Source organism: Vombatus ursinus, unplaced genomic scaffold (assembly GCF_900497805.2).
Source record: "Vombatus ursinus unplaced genomic scaffold, bare-nosed wombat genome assembly UNPS02014781.1, whole genome shotgun sequence".
Lineage (NCBI taxonomy): Eukaryota > Metazoa > Chordata > Mammalia > Diprotodontia > Vombatidae > Vombatus > Vombatus ursinus.
In genome coordinates, this window is record NW_020954559.1 from 23,986,072 (window position 1) to 24,009,729 (window position 23,658).

The following is a 23,658-nucleotide window of genomic DNA, read 5'->3' on the forward strand; positions in this document are numbered from 1 at the left end:
ATGCCTCCATTTGCAGTTCCCTCTGCAATATCTCTGACCATGCTCCTCCCCTAGATACTCTCTCCTCTCTTGGATTTCACAACATTGCTCTGTCCTGGCTTTCCTCCCACCTGCTGGACTCTTCCTTTTCAATCTCCTTTGCTAGATCTTCTTTCAAATAGTGCCCCAGCAACCATGGGTTTCCTTCAAGGGTCTGCCTGGGGCCCGCATCTCTTCTCCCCCCATATTATCTTATTTGGTGATCTTACCAGCTTCCATAGGTTCAAGTATTATTTCAGTGTAGATGATTTTCAAATCTATATATGCAGCCCTAACCTCTAAATCAACTGCCAGTTTGGCATCCCCGATTTCCTACTGGATATCTCAAACTAGATGTCTCATTTACATCTCATATATATTCAAAGATATTCAATATATTCAAAACAAAACAATCTTTCCTCCTAAATCCTCTTCAGAACTTTCCTATTATGGCCAAAGGAAACACCATCTCAGTCACCCAGGGCTCACAACCTCAGTGTCATCTTTGACTCCTCCCTCTCTCCAGCATTCATCTCAAACATCTAATTTGTTATTGAATCTTTTCATTTCTACTTTTACAGTATCTCTTCTGCCCAAACAAACAGGCTGCCAACCTCATATAGCTCCTCATAAGCTCATGCCTGGACTATTGCGATGGTCTCCTGGTTGGTCTCCTTGCCTCAAGTCCCTTCCCACTCCAATCCATCCTCCACTCAGTTTCCAAAGTCATTCCTAAAGTGCAGATCATACCACATCATCTCTTTATTCAATAAACGCCAATGGCTCCCTGTTACCTCTAGGATCAAATATAATCATCTGTTTGGCTTTTAAAGTCCATCCACAATCCAGCAACACTGACCCACTTGCAATCCTGCGTGACATTCCAATTCATAACATTTTCCCTGGCTGTCCCCTATCCTTGCAATGTTCCCTCCTCTTCACCTCTGCTCTCTGGCTTCCCCCAAGATTCATCTCCAATCCTACCTTCTGCAGTGGTCTTTCTCATCCTCCCCTACAACTCTAACACTAATGCCATACCTCTGATACTACCTTCCATTTACACTGTGAGATATCCTGCATGTGAAGCAGCTAGGCCTGAGTCAGGAAAACTCATTTTCCTGAGTTCAAATCTGGCCTCACACAGTTATTAACTGTATGATCCTGGGCAAGTCACTTTACCCTGTTTGCCTCAGTCTCTTCATCTGTAAAATGAGCTAGAGAAGAAAATGGCAAACCACTCCAGTATCTTTGCCAAGAAAACCCCAAATGAGATCACTAAGAGTCTGATACAACTGAAATGACTGAACAACAAAATATCTTGTATATACATTTTTGGCAGTTATCTCCCCCATTAAAATGTGAACCACTTGAAGGTAGGAAACATAGTTGTTTGTTTGTTTGTTTACTTTTTCATGTTTCCAATGCCTGGTGCATATTAAGCACTTAATAAATGTCTGCTGACTGACTTACAGGTAATTATCCATCCTAAGCACCATACCCAGTGACAGGAAATTTATTACCTCAAAAATAGCACATACCATTACCAAACAGCTCCAATTATTTAAAAGTCCTTCTTTATATTAAGCTTCCCTATGACACATAGGAAAAAATATAAATAAGACATAGAAAATACTTTCTTAAAAAGGGTGAAAAAGCAAGAACCAAGACAGAACACATTTAAGAAGGAAAAAAAATCTATAAAGATTACTCACAGGCTATTCAATTTGTGAATTATTCTCATATTTTGCTTCTCCTTCATTCTTACCTTCCTCCTCACCCAATCTAGCCTTCTGATAAAATCAAGGCCCCTTAGTTCATTCAATAGAGGATAGGTAAGCATTGGAAGGTTAAACTCAAACATCTATTTTATTAGCAGAAATTAAAGCTAATAGCTAAAAAAGAATTTGTAAAAAATCATTGTAGACATCAGGTATCTACTGTTTCTCATTCCCACAGATAATTTAAAGGCATATTACATGCATATATCAGCACAGCAAATAAAAATACTATTTGTGAATCTTCACCAAAATGATTAAATTTTTTAAATTCAGCATTATATAATCAGTGTAAATCTGAAAAAATTTCCCCTTTCAGGTCTGGGTCAAGTAGCAAAACACTCTCAAATGCCCATAATGGATCTCTAAACTCATCAATTCAGCAGTTCCCTCCAATAATACAAATTCCAACCTACTTAGATCTGCCCATTCTACGTGGTTCTCATCCGTACGATCCCAAATCTTCACCACAGGGAGGTTATATGACATGCCACAAGTCTTCCTCACTTTCACCCAACATCAGAAGGGTGCCAGCAGAATACTCTAACTGCTCAGGTGTTACTTCTCACTGTCACTGTGGGTTCAGCTCATCTTCTCTTTCTTCCATGAAATTCTTTGATGACATCGTTTAGTCTTGTTCTTTTGAAAGTACTTCACTGGTTATTTGTTGCAGGCTCCCCAAACCCTCCTGCTCCATTGTCGTCTGCATGCAGCATCTTCCGTTCTTCCCAGGCAATGGTATTCCAGGTCTTTCTAACACAGAGTAACATCAGTGAAATACTGAAAAGATGGGCCTTGCTGTTATGAGAAAGTCTAGATCTGAAGGTGCTTTGTAATTTTCCCAAAGTCTTCTCCATGCTTTTTAAAACTCTGAGCCCAGTTCACTCTCCATCTGTACTTCCACCATTAATTAATTAATTAATTTTACCTAGTTGACACCCTCAATTTTTTGTCCTTTGGATTCCTTTGAAATTGTTCTAATTGGCACAAAATTCTCCTTTTAGTTAGGTTGGTTTTTTTTTGAGATTTAATGGGGACTAAGGAAAATGTTTAGGCAAAGATCTGTTAGTTACATGACCCAAATGATCTACTATCACTCTAAGTACATCAACTAATTCACAATATTATAATTTTGCTTTAAAAATTTTTCTTCCTACTACTTTTATTTTTCTTTGCCTTACTGAATAAAACATACACTGCATCAAGTGACATAGCTTGGTCCTTCAAGGTATTATTAAATTCTAGTCCTTCTAGTCATCAGGTCATTGAGGCACAATGAAGTTAAGACACTTGCTAGGCTCTAAAGCAGACTAAGGGCAGAATTAGGATTTTCTTGCTCTGATACATTCCTAATCTTTCATTAACTACTAAGAACCAATGTTAAATTTAATGTTAAATTTTAAAAGGTTCATAAATTGAAATTTGAAGAGTAAATACAATGGAATACTACTATGTTGTAAGAAAAGCTGAGCAGGTTAATTTTAGAAAAACATGGAAAGATGTGCATGAAATAAGGATGAGTGAAATGAACAGAACCAAGAGAAAATTACACACTGTAACAGTAATGTTGTTTGAAGAATAACTGAGCAACTAAGTTATTCTGAGTATTATAAATACTAAAATCAACTACAAAGGACCTATGAAGGAAGATGCTATCCACCTCCAGAGAAAGAACTGATAAACAGAAGTATGTATTGTATGGTTTTACATAGATCCATATAGATCAATTGATCTATGGATCTACCTACCAAATGGTGGCCTTCTCTAGTGCAGGGTAGGAAGGGAGGGAGGAAGACAGTTTGAAACTTAAAATGTAACAAAAAATTAATGAAAATTAAAGAAAATAAGAAAACAATTGAATGTTAAAAAATATGTAAATGCAAGTTTCTCAAGTATATTTCTCTGTCAAAGGAATTGCAGAAAGATGATTTTTTTTTAAAGTCAGTCCTAAAATATCCATAGTGAGAGAAACAGTGTTATGGATAATGGTATACAACAGACAAACCAAAATTGATATTCACACTAATTCAGCTCAAATTTCACTCCCAACCTTAAACTGATAGATCTTGATGAACCAACTAAATGCCACATCATTTAGCTGGATCTTGGGCTTTGGTGTTCCCTGTAATTTTCCTTCCAAGAAACTTATTTTCCTAATTATGTTTTTCTTGTGCTAAAATTAAAGTGCATTGGCATTCCTTTAGCAGAGCCCAGTTTATGGAGCTAAAGAGCAGGGGAGATTACACAGAAACATGCTAGGTAGCAGTAAGTTTGATGTCTTTTAAAAATTATTCTAGATAATCTAAAAAGTAGTTAAGCTATATTCAGATAAGTGAGTGGCAATTATATTGCTATGTAGTTACATTAAATTTATGTTAAAGGTATATACATATGTAAGCATATATGTGTACATATCTACCTATGTACATACACAGGTAAGTGTATAAACTTGAGCACTTGTTGGTAGCCCCTAGCATAAAGTTCCTTGGGAATGACACACCTAAGAAGCAACCACAATGATTGAGGCGGAAGCACAATAATTACAACTTTACTGCTGACTGTTACAAAGCTTCTTTTAAAGTATATTCCAGGAAATGAAGCCAAATTGTGGTAGCATTTATTATGATAGTATTTTTGTTTTTAAAACAATCTTTCTAAGGTTCAACACATTTAGTATACCCCCAAAATACCTAATTATAAACAGCAAATTTGAAACATACGTAATTTCTGTAGTCCAAAACTTATGTGCATTTCTAAATCAGTCTGTCCATAAGGACAGGATTATATAGTATCTACTGTTCACTAGAATGTGAAACTTTTGAAATATACCTAAAAAACCGAAGAGTAAGAGAGAGGAAAAAAAAATATTATGGTGTTTTTCCCCTGTAAAAGTGATACAAAGTTAAAAAAAAATACTTCATTTGTATCAAGTAGTTCTTTGCAAATCTCAATTTAGCAAAAAGATTATACTTATAAACTCAACTGTTTTACATTTGAATACTTTGCTAACCTGCAGACCTTTGGGATTCAAAGGCATCCTTGGGCAGATTTCCAGTCCTCAGCAAAGTTTTGTAAGAATACATATCAAAGGGCACTTGACAGAGAGAATAAAAAGCAGTGGTTTTCCTGTTTCTCTTGGTCAGCTTTAATTCCACTCCCATTCTCTCAAGTTGGCATAAACCAACCTGACTCCACCTTTCTATCCTCCCCTTTTTTTCTGTTGCTTATCACTTTTTGGTTTTTTTTTTTAAATCTTCCCTAGATCTTAAAGAAATATGTGGGTAGACAGAGCATAGGATAATAACACTTTGTGCTTTGTTTCACAACCACCCAGTAAAGTCAATGAAAATGAGGAAACTGAGGCTGAGAGAGGTTAACTGACTTGCCCAGGATTGAAAGTCTCTGAGGCAAAATCTGAAGTCAAGTCTTCCACTTTATCTACTACACCAACAACAATTGAGAAATGGAAGAAACTACAGAGGTCACCTAGTCCAATCCCCTCATTTCACCAGTAAAGAAACTGAGGCCAGGAGACTTTGAGTGATTTGCCCAAGGTCAAAGAGGCAGCATCAGGTCCAGGATTTAAAAAACAAAAAGATCCTCAGTTCCAAATGCAATACTAATTCCTTTGTACAAGAAGTGATTTTTTCAAAAGAAGAATCTTTCCCCCAGCCTTTTATCCACTTCATATCAGTTTTGGCATTCAAATATTTCTTTTAATTTGTCACAAGGCCGGAAAAACCCTTTCACTACATTTCTCCCCTGATGCCTCATCATATAATGGAGGTCACTCTTAGTTCCCAAAGGCCATTCCAGCAGAGTACAATCTCTGGTAGGTCTTAAAAAGACAGAAAAAAGCTTCAAGCACAGGCTCAGAGGATGGATTGTTATTGAAGAACTAGTCTAGCCAAATTCAGAGAGATTCATCACCAAACTGTTGGCCAAAAAATTAAGACTATCGTTTCCCCCCAAAATCGATTCATTAATCTAAGACATGGAATGTTTTTGTTCTACATAAACAAAGGGAGTCACATACAGGTGAAACCACAGTTAATTTTGAAGTAGTAAACAAGAGGAAGGAAAATACTTTTCAGGAGGTTTTTTTTTTAATATCCAGGGTATAAATGAATAGTGAAAGATAACTAGAATAAAATGAGGTGTCTTCTAGTTTAACTCAAGTATCATCACTCCAGCCCTCAAGTCTTTAATTGTGATGAGTCAAGCATATGCTCACATTGAAAGTGTTTGATCAAAGAGCTTGGACCCAACCTTTGCCTGAGGAGAAAACAATCTCATAGTAATTTGCAACTGCTTTCATGAATCATTAAATTTAAAGTAGAATTAGATGTAGATAAATTCTTTTCCCCTCAACATGATGCAGCATGGCAAACCTAAGGGCAAACCACAGGAAACAAAGCAGAGAATATAACATAGAAAGATAGATCTAGAGATGGAAGAGATTTTAGAAGTCATTTAATCTAATTGCCTCATTTTATACATGAAGATCCTGAGGTTAAGTGACTTGCCCAAGGTCACATAGGTAGTGTGTCAGAAATGGGATCTGAACCAAGGAGAAATAAGGTAATGATCTGAATAATAGAAACAAAATAATAACAAAAACCTCAAAGGTGAAATTCTTTTGCATGTAGTATCCAGAGAATTGGGGGGAAATGGGATGCTTTAATTCAATTATCTGGATAAACCTTTCATTTCTCTATGTCCCTTTTGGCTTTTCTAGACAGTTGTAGTGTTGTTAGGGCAATTAGGTGAAAATCATTTTAAAATGAGATACAGTGGTCTGGCCACAGAGTTAGATTCTGTAATACAGTGGTTTTTTCCTAACTCTGCTTTAATTTGTTGTATGACCTTGGGCAACAACTTAGCTTCTCTGTTTCACTTTTCTTCAAGAAAAAGAAGATATTTTCATGTTTACTGCACTCCTAAGATGCTGTGCCAATTGACTAAAAGTGGATTAGAAAATGATACAAATGTGAAGCAGCATTACTGTAAGAAGAGCCACCATTTTGTGAAACCATTTCTTTCCATTATCTTAAATCAAAGATGAAATTAAGTTCACAATTGTGATGGAAAGTAAATTTCACTTTTCAATTCTTTTCAGGTTAATTAGCAAAAAATGCAAATGGCATTGCTCTGGAAATTATTTTGGTTATTTGTTTCATAAATTTAAAAAAATCAATACCAATCCTTTGGGTTTTAACATAACATGGGTCTATCAAGTTAAAGTCACTTTTTGTTAGATCACAGACACCAGTGACATTGTAACATAGCACAAGAGAGACATAAATTGAAAGATATGAAAAACAATGGGAACCAGAAATACACCCTAACTCCCAGACTCAACAGCTCTCTACCCAGAACACATTCTACTCACTGTTACTCTGAGGCGACTCGCCCTTGCTCAATTACCTATTAGCAACAAGCAAACCTAAGCCAAAGATACAGTCATCTTTTCCTAATCTGACTTCCTTTAATACTTTTTAGAATAATGGTACCATCAACTATTACTGATTTCATCTCTTTCCCATAGTCCTGACACTGTGAGGACTACACTAAAGGCACCTCCTGTTTGGCTCCTCTCCTCTAGTCTGCTTCTGAAATGAACATCAGAAGTTTTCCCATTTGTTAAAGTAACATTAATTTTCTGCTATTATGTGCTTACTATATATGGTGCTTCCTGACTCTCTTTTTGACAAAAATATTTAGGGTTAAGCAGGTGGTGTGAAGCTTCTGTGTAGTTTACCAGTCAGTTTACAAATACTTTGATTAATTTAAGTTCTGAGTACCAAATTTTATTTTCCAACACAATTTTCATTGACCTCTCCGTATATCTTCACATTAAAGTCACTAAGTATCAAGTTATGTGCACTTCATAGAATTTCTTCACTTCTTTATCCTCTGTAGCAGAAATTGGCAGAAAATGCAGTTTCTGTTTGTTTATGTTTTTTCATGAGCACAGCAAGGCAAGACGATCAAGTGTTCCATGAAATGATGTTTCTTATTTCCTTTGGGTGCACAATCAAACCAACTCCTCTGACTCCTTTATTTACCTCTCCAAGGGGAACCTGAGAACCATCTTTCTATTTAACTGAAGTTTTTTTTTCTTTTTTTTAAATGCCTTTGGTTTCATTTATGCCAAGAATTTCAATAAGATGTGATTCACTTCCTTCAATAACATATTTGCTCACAAATGGTTCTGTATCTACACACTGGAAACTAACATATCTACCTAGAGAGGCAGTATTGGATCTACTCACTGAGGAGTGTGGGTGATATAATGCAAAGAGTACTGAATTTGGATTCTGTTCAAAACCAACATTTACTATATAAGTGACCTCAGGCAAGTCACTTTAACTCTCTATGCCTCAGTTTCATCTATAAAATGAAAGGAGAAAACTAGATGACCTCTAAGGTTCCTTTTGGATCTAAATGTATGATCCTAGTCATTACACAAAGATCACACATTGAGAAGACCAACAATTAAGTAATTATTGACTGACTATACACAAAAAGTCTTTCCCCACAAAAGTTTTACTCTGATGCTTCATTGTGTTAGGAGAATGATCTTGGGTTCTTGAAGGCTTTATGGAATAACTCATTGGTGCCGCCTATGCAACATCTTTGTACTGAGAGGAACAATTACTAAGAGGCAGTAGAAAAATATGGGAAGACTTCAATGACTAAGTACAGAAAGAAAAAAAGCAGAACCAGGATAATATAAATAATGTCCTAATAACATAGACAAAAACAACACTAAAAAGCAGCTGAATTCAGATTAATTGCAATGAACAATTTTGGTCTCAGAGGTCAGATGCTGAAACACACTTTCTTTCACTCAATAGAGCAATGGTGAGACAACAGGGGCAGAATGGTGCATATGCTGTGAGTTGAAGTTATTTTGTTGACTGGTTTTGGTAAAAATTTTTCTTTGTCACAAAAGGAGACTTTAATGGCAAGGGGAAGTAGACTGTCGAATGACAGTGATATAAAAAAAATCATCAAACTTTATATTTGTTTTTAAATAAAGAGATGATAAGAACTGTGGAATGAAGTGAATTTTGTTGTTTAGTCTTTTTTTCAATTGTATCTGACTCTTCATGACCGCTTTTGGGGTTTTCTTGGCAAAGATACTGAAGTGGTTTGCCATTTCCTTCTCAAGCTCATTTTATAGATGAGGAAGCTGAGGCAAACAGGGTGAAATGACTTGCCCAGGGTGACACAGCTAGTAAGTGTCTGAGGCCAAATTTTAACTCAGGAGTTTGAGTCTTTCTGACTCTTAGGCCCAGCAATCTATCCCCTGTGCCACCTGGAAATGAATACTCCACGGTAGAATTTGTAATGGAGCAGGAGAAGTGAGCTTTGACATAGACTATGACATAAACTATAGACTTTGGAAGAGCAGATTTCTATGGATTGGGAGAAAACAGAGATATGATTTCAGGGAATAAAATTCTACAGGAGAAATCAGACCAGGAGATAGTGGAATCTGTCAGCAATGAAATTTAAAGATGTTTAAAAATTCTGATCAGAAGAAAAAAAGGGAGTTGTCTAAAGAGACGCATGTGGATGTCCATCAACTATCTGAAAAAAATTTTAAGGACACGTATAGAAAATAGACATAAGGGTAGATAGAAGATTAAAAAAAAAGTTGGAAAAATCCTATAAAATTAGTGTCAGGAGTGCTAATGATCAGAATGAACTGCAGCATAAGAAAAAAAGGGATTTTTTGTGGCTACATTGAAAAGAGGATGATCAAAGAAGGAATAGGACTACTGTTTGGAGTGAGTGGAACAATGCTAACTGAAGACAGACAGAGGGACAATCTGTTCTAATTTTCCTTCCATTTTCTCGGGCAAGAGGAATGGTCTTTGGACTAGACAGGAAAGAGCAAATATGGTCAATAGAAAATTGATAACCAAGATAGCACCTAGCCACCTTTGATGAATTCAGGTCACCTAGTCCCAATGAACTACATCTTTGAATAATGAAAAAATAATCAGATGTGACAGTTTAGCACCTGTCAGTAACTTTTGAAAGCCATTCTATTGAGAGAGTTACCATAGGATAGGACAAGGGCAAATGTCTTATTTTTCAAAAATTGGAAGAGTTAGGGGTGGGGAACCTGCAGTCTCCAGGCCACATGTGACCCTCTAGGTCCTCAAATGGGACCTTTGACTGAATCCAAACTTCACAAAACAAAAGGATTTGATATGTGAAGTTTGGATTCAGTCAAAGGGCTGCACTTGAGAACCTGGAGGGCCACCTGTGGCCTCGAGGCCGCAGGTTCCTCACCCCTGGTCTACAGCATATGTACAAATGAGCAGATGAATGAACTTGACTTTGATTCCTGGCAAAACTATAAAATGTATTATTAAAGAGATATGGTTAATGAACACCTAGTAAAAGAAAGAAATGGTCACAACGATCAACATGGATTCATAAAGAACAGGTCAGGCCAAGCTAATCTAATTTTCTTTTTTCTGCCAAGGTTACTATACTCAAGGGAATGCTGTGCATGTAGTTTTCTTAGATTTCAGCAAAACACTTGCTAAGTATCTCATCCTATCCATGTGGACAAGATGTAAAGATATGAGCTAGAAGTCAGTACATTTCAATGGACTGATGGCAATGATCTGATGTCAACTTGGAAGGAACTTTCCAATATAACTCCCTGAGAAGGGGAGAGGAGGGGTGTCTATATTTGTCCTCATGCTATTTAACATCATTTGTCTATGTATCTATGGAATGCCTATCATATTTGCAAATAACAGAAGATAGCAGTCGGGATCCAAAGTAATCTTGAAAAGTTGTAATGTTGGGCTGAAGCTAAAATTTAATGAAATTTAATCAGGATTAACAGAGTATTAATTTGGATTCAAAAAGTCAACTTCACAAATGCAATATGGGAGAGGCTTGGCTAGATATCGTTTTTTCCTGAAAAAGATGTAGTAGTTTTAGAGCACTGTACATTTCACAAGTCAACAATGTGATATGATAGAGAAGAAATGTCCGTCTGAATTAAAATAGGCATGGTGTGTCTATACCCCACCCTGGTCAGACCTAAGGCCTTCTCTTCAGTTGCGGGTGTCACATTTTAGAAAAGGAAATGATGAGCTACAGATTGTCCAGAAGAGGATAATCAGGAGGGCCTTGAATTCATGCCCTTTATGGATCAGTTGAAGGAATGACAAATGTTTAACCAAGAAAAGCAAAAACTTAGCAAATTGCAACATGATAGTTGTCTTTAAACATTTATAAGTCTATCATGTGGAATAAGGACTAGATTTGTTTTGCTTGGCTCCCAAGAGAACCAGCCAAATAGGACTGAAATTGCTCAAAGTTGTACAAATGTTAATAGGCTTCACCAACAATTAGTGAAATGGGTTGCCTGAAGAAGTAGACATCACTTGATGTCTTCAGACAAAAACTGGATGACCAGTTTTCATGTACATTGTATAGAGAATTCTTGTTCTGAAATCATGTGATTCTGAGGCTCAGAGAGGCTGTCAGTGGCAAAGGTCACAAAGTAGCTGGAGAACCTCAATTTCTCTGACTGCTCCTAAAATTTAACATTGCCATGACCACCTACTTCAAAATCTTCAGATTACAAAGAAGATCAAACACATGTAATTCCAACAAGTTATTTTCAGAAAATTTCAAATAGCATCTTTGAAATGAATAATGCTGATCTGAACAATAGAACACTTCTTATGGAGAAAGGGTAAAGGCAATTTGGAAGATCTTGCTTTAATTTGATGAGAAGTCAATTAATCACTTGGGGCTATCATTTAAAATCATTCCCATGTATGCCTTAGAATATAAAGGGCTTTCTTTTCAAATATTTCAGCTAAGCAACTTCTTAGTATTGTCTTTGTAACAATGGATTTAGCACTGTTTCAAAAAATAAAAATGGAGTCCAACTTCCAAATATATATGCATATATTTATATAAGTAAAGCACCTTTCTTGGGCTTACTTTCCTAATTCATACCCATAGAGTTCTAGGAGTAACTGTGAAGGGCTGGGGTTTCCAGTATTCTTATTCTTGATGCTCAATTAGCTTTTCAAAAGAATATTTGCTATGCAGTATAACAAAGTCATTTGTTACAAAAATATCTTCCCAAACTGGGAGCATATTCTCCACTTGCACACACAACATCTCTGGGGAGTGGCCTCAAATTTTAAGAGCATATGGAGCCAAAAGGCTACCTAGCTCCTGTAAATAATTTTCTCCTTTCATAGAGTCTCCACGAAATTTCTCTTAATTGTAGTTCTCGGTTGGGGTTTTAGGGTCAGTGCCCTTACAAAGTCCTAAAGCTGCCTTTCCTCGGCATGTCTACTTTGTACTTAGTCTTTCAGCTCCTAATGTTAATGTTGCCATCAGCTGCGGATGCTCTGGTTACATTGCTTCAAAATCTTTTGACTTTTGGGAGTTTACAAGCTCATCACTTGGTCATGGGGGTAGGAAAGAAAAACAACTTGCTCTTTCCTCTCTAATGGCAATTTCTTCTCAGGAATCCGTCATCACAGGATTTTCTACCACTCTACTGGCCCCTGCTAGGATAACTTCTGCTGAAATTTCTCCAACTATTAAAAGTCCCTAGAGATGTGATTAGCTTATTTAGTTAGCCAACAAGCTATTCCTTTCTTGACTCAATCAAAGATGTGCACATCTTTGAAACAGATCATAGACCATGAACCACTGTTTCTCAGTTAATATTTAATCATATACTTATACTGATTATTTTGCATTAATTCAGGTGGAGGTATAAAACAGCTCTCCTTTCATAAGGATATATATATTGTTGTTTTTCATTCATGTCAATTGTGTCTGACTCTTTGTGACCCCTTATGGGGTTTTCTTAGCAAAGATACTGGAGCGGTTTGCCATTTTCTTCTCCAACTCATTTTACAGATGAGGAAACTGAGGCAAATAGGGTTAAGTGACTTGCCCAGGGTCACACAGCTATTAAGTGTCTGAGGCCAGATTTGAACTCACAAAGATAAGTCTTCCTGACATCAGGCCCAGTACTCTATCCACTGTACCACCTATATGCCTAGAAAAGAGTATAAATTAATATAAACTTAAACATTAATGCTATTTTTATTTTTGCATATTTTATCTTTTATTAAATTCCTCCTACATTTTCTTACCAGGGCATAGAGGTGGTTTTCAGTTTCTGAAGACTGTGCCAACTCTATTACCTGAAAATCTGATAAGCATATCATAGATAGCTTTATCCAAACCAATGACAAGGGTTAACTACTAATAAATCCTAACCACGCTGGAAAGTCTTCAAGTACAAACCCAGCAATAAATTGTCTTGGGAGACTGGGGCTTCCCCTTTCCACCAGAAGTCTTCAAGCAAAGGCTAGATAGTCACTAGTCAGACATGTTATGAGGGGATTCCCAATAACACAGGTAACATTTAGAAAGATAGCCACTAAGTTCTCTTCCAACCTGTGATCCTGTGATTCTGTTTTTAGCCTAGCTAAGTATGGAGAAAGAGGTTCTTCAATGGAAGTTTGGACATCACGTAAAGGATTTATTTCCCTGGTAGTATTTTCTTCTCAGCCTTGAGAGTGTTGGGTAAAATAAGTAAATGTTTAAAAAAAAACTTTGAGCAAAAGTAGTAATTTTAAGAAATTATTAATAATAATATATCACATCAGGCATAGTGGGACGTGTATAGTCCCTGCTACTGAGGAGGCTTAGACTGGTGGACCACTTGAGTTCTAGAGTTCTGAGTTACTGTAGAGCTAAAGCTGATCATGTGTTTATACAAAGTCAACCACCAATATGGTGGGGCCCTGAAAGTGCAGGGCTGTGAGGCCGCCTAAGGAGGGGCATATTAACCCAAGTCAGAAACGGGGCAGGTCAAAGCTTCCATGACAATTTACAGGAGTCGTGACTGGCTTCTAGGCTAGCCTAGGCAACATAGAGAAATACAGTCTCAAAAAATACACACACACACATCTTTATACACATGGATATATGTATATATGAGCATATTTTAATTTATACACATATATATGTAACATATCACAAAAAAGAATTAGCTGATACTCATTTCTCCTGTAGTATATGGGATGAGAGAGGGGTAGACTGCTGTAAGAAACTATCATAGACATAGATTCAGGTACATCTCAAAATAAAAAATATCTTTTCATTGGCCCTCAAACAGCATTGAGTACCATGTATTGGTCTCCTTTGGGCAGTATGTATTAATTATACTACTCAGCTGAAGAATAGAATGAAGGATGTCAAATGATCTGATTCTCCTCCATGATTATAGAAATGCTTGTTATGCAAAGAAGAGAGAATGGGAGTAACTTTTTACATTGATATTCTTAGGAATGTTGATAAGTTACATATGTGATCTATGAGGAATCACTATTAATTGTTTGTCTCAACCCATAAAACCTAGAGGGCATGGGTGACAGTATAATCTCTTCAAAGAGAGAAATCTTCCTACTTTCCTCAGTATGGTGATCATTCCTTGGGGGAAACTTAATTGGTGTAGCTAACTGCTAGGAGAGTTTGTTTAAATGTAGTTAAGACAATTCTTCCCTAACTCTACCCAGCATTATTCTTTAGAAAATCAGGTCAAGTTTATGTGTTGTGTACCTACTATATGTACACAAACATACACACACCTAAATATATATACATGCATACACAGAGACATGTCTATATCTACAGATTATATTTATACATACAGAGAGATGTATATGTAAAAATCACATACACACACACCTCTGTGTGGGTGACTTTTAGGATACTCAGCATGCATGTATATACACACATACACAAACTTTTATGATACAACAACCTATCCTGGTATAGTCTTATTGGGGAAGGGAAGTATAGTGCAAAAAAGGAAAGGAAGTTAGTTCATCCTGGGCCTTGCCATGCGCATTCAGCTTTCCCTTCTATATGTGCTGCATCACCCTATTAGAATGTGAGCTCCTTCAGAGCAGGGACTGCCACTTTCCTATTTCTATCTTCAGCACTTAGCACCACGCTTGGCACAAAGTAAGAACTGAGTAAATACTTTTTCATTCAGCCATTCATCTCCCTTACATGGCCTAAAGCCTATAATGAAAGCTTTCCTAAGCCTAGACAAGAGATTAAGTTTAAATTATTTTACATTTGAACTGTTTTTTTTTCAAAGGAATGAACAAGATCACCAAGAATCATTTTGAAAATAACTGATCTTGTTTTCTGTTGAAAACAGGCATCAGATATCTCTTGCTAAATAGCATATAAGACATAGCCTGGAGGAACAGATATAACTCAACTAATAATCAATAGAAACCAGTTGTTATTACATCTTTCATGAAGTTTGTACACATGCATTTATAATTTTACTTTTTATCACTAAACCAAGCTCCCAATTTCTAGTTTCAAATAGTAATTATATGTGTGGGTATGTGCACAACACGCTCTAAAGGCTGAAAGGAAACCTTTCTGACTTATATTACAGGAAAGTATCATATATACCTGGGTCTGGAAAAATACCTAGACTCTACAACAGTCCATAAAAATGCCATTCAGTTAAGTGCATGCATTTAGATGCAAATAAGTCTTTTAAACATTTAGTTTGTTAAAGCATTATCATGAACATTCATAATAACTGCACACACAAAAATCCTTCAAACTTAGGGAAAATTCAAATTCAGGGGCCAATTTATTTTAAAGTACCCTGGACAGCAATTTTATTCATTTGAAAATAGTAGGGTTGTTTTGGTATTTTTTTTTTTTTACAATACACTTTTTCACATAGTTACAAATTCCAGAAGATGCCTTAAGAATACATGGCAACATATGCACATGACATGCTTTTTTTTCTTTTTTTAACTTTGTAATTAAATGCCAATATTTAAGTTTTTGATACTTTTTTTTTTCCTTTTCTCTATTCTGTATTTGTGTTCTGGTGTTTGAGTCTAAAATAAAATTTTTAAAAAAGAGTATATGACAACAATTTAAGAAAACAGAAGAAGAAAAACTTGTCCTTATCTCAGCCTAATTTCTAAATTCCTTTAGACCTCATAAACCAGGAAGATCTACTCTCAGAGAGCACATGACACAAAGCAGTAAATATCTTCCTCACTCAGTGTCCCCAGTTATCACAGAGTTTCTGGGCAGTGAATAGGCCTCAATCCAATTCCACCAATCTCCTCCCCTACATTTCATCTGGATAGTCTCTGGCCCCATTTCTTTCCATTGGCTGGGAAAATTGGCACACAAGCCATGCTGATAAGGGCATTGAAGTCTCTGGCTGCTTTAAATCTTCACACCAATACTGCCCAGGCTGGAATACAGTGAATACGCTTTCTGCAATTCAATGTTCTCACAAAAAAAATCCTTAGAAAATTCAAAAGTTGGGCTGTCCTCTCTTTAGAGACACTGTAGCCACCTGATCACATGCTTTCAATGACATAGGTCAAAGAACAAGAACGAAGCTGGAAGCTATACAAATTATATGAATAGCAGCGAGGAGGAAGAGATGGAACATTTCATTACTGGGTCAAACTGGATTAATATGTTGCTTTTTTTAGATTCATCTCTGAAACAAAAAACCATGCAAAACTTTGAGCTCATTATAATGGGTCTCACTCTCATTTGTGTCGTGAGTTTGAGGTTTTTAGCCACAGTAGCAAAATGTAATGATTAAGTCACATTCCAATAATGATAGTGCAAAAGTGGCAAGGGGAAAGAACAGCAGCAACAAACGTCTTTAGGCAAAATATGATAGAAAAAGAATCTTTATAACAAATGTTGGCAGGAAACTTAACCAAACAATCAGAGTTATGTCTACACTGGCCAAGTCTTTCTTGCTTTTCATGAAAGATTAGTCATCATTTGAGATACACAATTTGTGATTATAAAGTATTGAATTGACATTATAACTACCAGAACCTAAATATCTATAAGAGTATAGTGCTCCAAAGTAGTCACTTTGGGGTCTTGACACTTATTCTAAAGGTACTAGTGTTTTCCAAAACATTTTAGCAATTCCTTTTAAAGAAAAAAAATGTTTTCAGGAACAATTTATGAGCGAGAAAAGAAAATCCATCTTGTTATTTTATACTCACACAAAAAGTTACTTATTTAACAAACAAACAAACAAAAAATTCCTCAGCATGATCACCCACCTCCTTTTAACAGACTTGGATACAAATGACTATTGCCTTTCTATTCCTTCCAATACCCACACCAACCCCCATCTATAAATTAATATTTGACATATTAAGAATATTTAGAAATTGTGCCACAGCCTTAAATGGAAATTTTAGAAGTTCCAAAATTACTTAAGTAATGGAAGCATCATTATAATAAAAGTGGAGCCTTTTATGGCCACTGCTTGAAGAGATGACTCATTTCAGTATAGATGTTCTGGTTTATTTATCTAAAAATTATAATATTGTCCTATAATCCCACCTCATGTATACCCAAGGAAATTACCTTTATGCTATTTTTCACTATGGAACTTTGGAATTTTGTATTTTAGTTTAGCTAAGCATGTAAATTGTTTTACTTATTTGTCACAAAAAGGGAAGATAAGAGAAGGTACTGAAATTTTTAAATGCTCTTAAAAGTTGTTCTAAAGGGGCAGGTAGGTGGCGCAGTGGATAGAGCACCAGTCCTGGAGTCAGGAGGACCTGAGTTCAAAACCGTTCTCAGACCAGACACTTAGCACTTACTAGCTCTGTAACTCTGGGCAAGTCACTTAACCCCAATTGCCTTGCCCCTCCCCACTGCAAAAAAAAAAAAGTCCTAAAAACAAATCTATTTCAATTGCATGATTTTTTTTTATTTCACCTAGAATATGAAATTTAGTCTGTATTGTTTCACTCCCCCAGTTATCAGGGTCTTTTTCCCCCCAGTACTTACGCCATGATGCCTGAGAAGTGAAACATTTCTGCTGTGATGTATGATAAGTAGCTGTATAGGAAGACAAAGAGTGGCTCAATCACTCGGCTATTGTGCGTGAAACGGGTGGTAAATGCTGCTATAAAGCCCAGCAAGATTCCGATCACTATCCCGCCGATTCCCACCACAAAGAACTTAGCGATTCCAGCAAACACATCAATAGTCTCAATTGTTTTCATCTGGCAAAAAGACTTGAACAAATTGTACAGCACCTGTGGAAGAAAGAAATTGCATCAGTTATCACCAATGATCCTTTCTAATTTCTCCATTATTTCTCTAAGTTCAGGAAAGAAATAAACAACTACACCTTACTTTGACCTTACGATGAGAAACTCTTACTTTTTTTTTATTTGAAATGTACATATGCTAAATGTGATCAGTAACTGATTTATTAATATTATCTTTTAGCCTGAGATTGGATAATGAAAAATAAAGCTATGACAAATATTTTAAACTTTTGAGAAAAACAGGTCAGCATTTCAGATTTCAACCCTTTTTTTCTTCTAAATCATATAATAATTCAGTAACAGCTATTTTAAGGTGAGCTAAGAAACACTGCTTTATCAGAATATATCTAAATGAGATTCTGTATTCCTTTTAACACAAGGTTGACACCCATCCCACTCTGTTACAACCTCTGCCTCACTAAGAGCATGACAGATAGGAACCTGCTCAGCACTTATGGGAGCTCATTTAAACTTTTAACACTCTTAACCTGTTCCCAGAGAATTTCTTCCAATCCAGCATGGGACCAGAGTGAAGACCTCCATGCCAGCTATGTGGACTGAATCCCATCTTCTAGCAGCCAGTCTAACCGGGTCTGTTGTTGCTGCTGTTGCTACTTAAAGTAGGGGTTCTTGGCTTGGAGTCTGCAAAGTTGGTTTTAAAAATGTTTCAGTAACTTAGTTTCTTTTGTAATGCTATGTATTTTATATATTTAAAATTTTTATTTAGCAAAAGGGTCCATAGGTTTCACCAGACTGTCCAAGGGATCTATGACAAACACAAAAAAAGTTAAAAACATCTTCTCAAAGGGTAATTTTCTTTGAGTAAAGTGAGTATGTAGGCAAGAAAGTGAATTACTTTTTCCTTATCTGTAGGTATGTGGTCTGGGCAGATAGGTGGCTCAGTGGATATAGTGCTGGGCCTGGAGTCAGGAAGACTCATCTTCCTGAATTCAAATCTGGCCTCAGACACTTAGTAGCTATTTCAGCCTAGGCAAGTCACTTCCCCCTGTTTGCCTCCTTTCCTCAACTGTAAAATGAGATGGTGAAGGAAATGGCAAACCACTCTAGTATCTTTGCCAAGAAAACCCCAAATGCGGTCACAAAGAGTTAACCAACTGAACATCAACAATGGATATAGTCTAACTATAAAATGATCAAACATCTTTACGAAGTTTGTAGAAATTAGTCAAGTTATGGTCATATGCAATATACATAGAATTCACTTGATTGAGACTTTACAAGATAATGGGTCTAGAGATGGAGAACTCTAATATTTACTTTTGGTGAAAGAGATTTCGATGCTTCAGTAGCCTCCTAATAGGTGTCCTTGCTTCTGTTTCAGCCTCTTACCTCTCCAAATGTGCTTCTACACAGCCACAAAATGGATATTCATAAAGCACAAGTCTGGCCATGTCACTGCTCAAGAATTATTCATGGCTTCCTAGTACCTCTAGGATAAAATTTAAAACTGCTCAGTTGAGCATTTAAAGCCCCTCAACCTGGTCCCAACCTACCTTTCCATATTTATTTCACATTACTCCTCTTTATACACTCTAACTTCCAGTCATACTGGCCTACTTGCTGTAATCTGATTTGGCTTTCCATTCCCGGCCTTTGTGTCTGCAGTGGCCACCCCTACACCCTAGAATTCCTTTCTTCCTCCTCTCTGCCTTTTAGAATCCTGAGCTTCCTCCCAGGCTCATTTCTAATTGCATTTCCCACAGGAAACCTTTCCTGATCCCCTACTTATTTTTGTTTTCACCCTTTTCGAATCAATTTGCACTTAGTTATCCATATAAAGGAAGTACCACCCCAAGAATCCACCTCCAATAGAGAGCCTCTCCTGATTCCCTAGGTGTCTATGCTCACCTCTCCTCAAATCATCTTGCACTTATTTTCCATATAAATAAAGTTTAACCCCCAACAAAAAAGTTCATTGAGGAAAAGAACTATTTTTTATTTTGTCTTTATATCCTCAGCACCAATCACAATGCTTTGCATTTAATAATTAATAAATATTTCTTGATTTGAATTTTTCAGTTGAATTTCAAAAATATTGTGAACTACGTGTCTTTGTGTGTGTGTGTGTGTGTGTATCTTTGAGAGGTTACCAGAATACTGTTTCTGTAAATCACTACTTTAAATGCTCCTTACACAAGGGGGATCACTTCATATCTAAGTTATTTAGATTATTGCAAAGGACTTCTGGCTGCCTTCCCTCATTATCATCTTCCTGACACAAATCCAAAACTGCAAAATTATTCTTCCTCAAACATCATTTTTCTCATCTCCCTCTCCTATTCAAAAACCTTTCAAAAGCCCTGGTTACTCACTGCTGGAGGCCAAAGCCTGCTGCTTAGGGATCCAGAATCTCCCTAATCATGCCCCATTTGATTTAACAAAACATTTCTCTTTTTCCGCTAACACACCCTGCTCTAGTCTCCTTAATGCCCATAGAAAACATGCTCATTCACATCTCTGTGCTGCCTTCCACTGTGTCCTTTGCCTAGAATGGCTTGTGTCTTCCATTCCATTTATTCATAGCCTATTCAAAGCTGTTAATGTCCAAGTGCTACCTTCACTTGAAAGCTTTTCTGTCCATTGGAGTCTTCACTGATCTCCTTCCCTTACAGCATTTACAATGATATTTCACAATTTGGACCTGAATTATACTCTCTCTTGTATTGTTCCTTGTTATTTCATACCTTTAAGTCTTCAATTAAAGTTCAAACTCCACAAGGGTAAAAAGCATGCTATATTTCTCCTTTAATCCCAGAGTTCAAATACAACGAGAATGGGATAGTGGTATGAAGTTCTAAGAAGTGGCTAGCAACACGGCGTTGATCAAAGTAAGTCTATATCCTTTTCTATTTTTTTCTGGCATTTTAAATTATCTAATTATTTAAAGGTATGCTTAATTTTCAATATGGTTCCTTTTCATTTTTAAAATGGTAACACTGAGTCATAGAGGTTTTATTTTGGGCCCATGGATCAGAGGATACATTTTGATCATTCTTACTGTTAGTGTGGATACCACTGCAAAGCTGAAAAGGAACATCTTAGCTAGACAAATTCCTCTTGTGACCATGAAATGTTTCCTCACCAACAAGGAAGTTTTCCATAGCATCTCATCTGATTTACCTTGAAACTCTCACCTAATGATCAGCACAAGATAAAATTATTTCAGTTTCAACCGGCCACAATCCCAGAGTTGGTTCCCAAAGGCTCTTTGACCTTATCTCAAGTGCTATGCTTAAATGGTGTCTTGTGGTTGCGATTATTTATATATTGCATTACTGTATTTCAAAGGCAAAACTGAGTGACAGATTTCTCTCAGTTCATGCAAGGGTAACCTAAATTTGATAATGATATTTTAGCAAGATTAAACTATTAGGTGTATCTATGTTCTAAGTTCTGTAATAAGGTGAATTTAGGAGTTCAGAGTTATCTAATAACCCAAGACATGGCTAATTTTCATAATAGGAACTAATATAAGTTTAGGTCTTTTTATTTTATTTTTTAGCAGAACAATTTAAGATTCACACTGAAGATTTAAGGAAGAAAAATAATTTGGAAGTGTTACTAATTACTTTCCAATTCCATAAGATTACATTTCATTACTAGGGCCACTGGGAATGAATGGAGTCTGAGGATACTTTACTGGACTCCTCTCAACTGGCAACCTTTCCTCAATGAATCCAAGTTACAAGACCAAGAGAATATGAGGTCTGACTGCAAAAGAATAAATAGATAAAACATTAAAGTGACCGCACAAAAAAAAACAACTTTGTCATGAGACTGAAACATGTGCCAGAGGGGTTCACATGAGTAAGTGACTGAATTCATATAAGTGTTTTGACTCTAAAATACCGTAAAATCACAGTATTTCTCAGAAACTGTGAAATCCTTGAAAGCAGGGGCTGGTTTTTTGTTTTGGCTTTTACCCTTCTTTGTGTCTTCAGCATTAGCATAGTGCCTGGCACATAGTAGGTGATAAATAAATGCCTGTACACTGATAACTGAGGACTTATGAAATATTTTCCTACTAAGAAAAAAGTAGAAAACTTTTTTCCTGTGATTGAAAAGCTAAAAAAAAAAAGGTAAAGAATTCAACTTCCTAGGCCACATAAAATATTTTCCCCTAAAATACCATGGAAAAAGAGAGGTTTACATGTATTCTGAACAGAGAGGTATAACTGGAGTCAAGGGCTCAGACCTTGATTCTTGAATGGTCTAGTCATTCTAGGCAAGTCAACTTAGCCTCTATGACCCTCCATGGGAATAATCTATTGAGCTGTAGTTGTGTTCCCTTACTCCCAGTTCCTTACTCCAATGAGCCTTTTCTTTCTATTTTTTTTTTGCTCCCTTTAATAATATTTATTGTTTTTCCAATTACATTTAAAAACAATTTTAAACATTTTTTTCTTTTTCATTTTGAATTCTAAATTCTCTCTCTCTTTCCCTCCTTCCTCTCTCCCATCCCTGAGGCACCAAGCAATTTGATATAGGTTATACATATGCACAGAAAACATAGTTCCATATTAGCCATGTGGAGAAAGAAAAAACAGACTCCCCTCCCCCACCAAAAAAACAAAAAAAGTTAAAAAAATTAGTATGCTTAGATCTGCACTCAGACTTCATCAGTTCTTTCTCTGAAGATGGATAGCATTTTTCATCACAAGTCCTTTGGAATTGTCTTGGACAAAGATCCTTCTCTTTCATAAGGAGTGCCACAGGAAAAATAAGATTTAATTAAGAGTTAATACCAAAAGACAGACAAAAAAGTTATCTAGATAAGACTATACCTATTTTTTACCTAACTTTGGATGTTATCAAAGGGCTTTTCTTTTTTAGTTAAATAGGAAACATTTTTTTTTTCCAAACCATTCCTCTAAAATCCAATAAAGCTGTACGTCAATGGAGTTATAATTAAGTGTTTAGCTATTTTCTGCCTTGTCTCCTTTTACATCTCTCTAGCACTGGCAACATGCCTCTTCCAACTTTCATGTGCTGCATACCAATGAAGACATGAGTGAGTATAAAAATTTTTCACCTGGTTTATTTATTCATTCTAGAGATAGTAACTCAACTCAGGAAATTCCTTTTCTCTGACCTTTCCTCTGCTTCCTATTGTACTTTCCTAGTGAACAAATGGCCTGGATTAACTTTTTCAAGAATGATGATGTCATCACCCAGTCAAGTGAAGCAAAATTATACCCATAAACTACTCTCTGGGAGTAAAAATCTCAACTAAGGAAGTTGAATTTGCTCCCATTTACCAAATGGCAGTTAATAAATTATTTATTTTTACATTTGGAAGTCAAGTAACACATCAAATGCCATTACATGGTATAAATTTAAAACCTGAATTTTAATTATTAGTGGAGAAAGTAAGCATGCTTGGAAAAATGGTCTAGTGGATAGGGAGTCCAAAGGAAATGGAAAAATAGGGAACAGAAAAACACAATAAAGAATAAGAATGTTCATGACAAATATAAATACTCTGAATTCTTTGGAAATCTAAAAATGAGATAGTTAAGTGTAGGTAACACACAACACCCTATATAATAACATAATCATAACTATGCTTCTCTCTAGGTTTTCATGACACTGTTCTCTCTCTCTCTCTCTCTCTTGCTCTCTCTCTCTCTCTCTCTCTCTCTCTCTCTCTCTCTCTCTCTCTC

At 36.2% G+C, this 23,658-nt stretch overlaps 1 protein-coding gene across 1 annotated transcript in view; it reads right to left on the bottom strand.

Moving 5' to 3' along the window:
* Positions 1 to 23,658, bottom strand: part of LOC114046305 (sodium/hydrogen exchanger 2) — a 113,723-nt gene that overhangs the window by 56,826 nt on the left and 33,239 nt on the right. Inside the window, exon 3 of the mRNA XM_027866606.1 lies at positions 17,709 to 17,959. Within this exon, the coding sequence (XP_027722407.1) occupies positions 17,709 to 17,959 (251 nt within the window). The remainder of the gene's footprint in view (positions 1 to 17,708; positions 17,960 to 23,658) is intronic.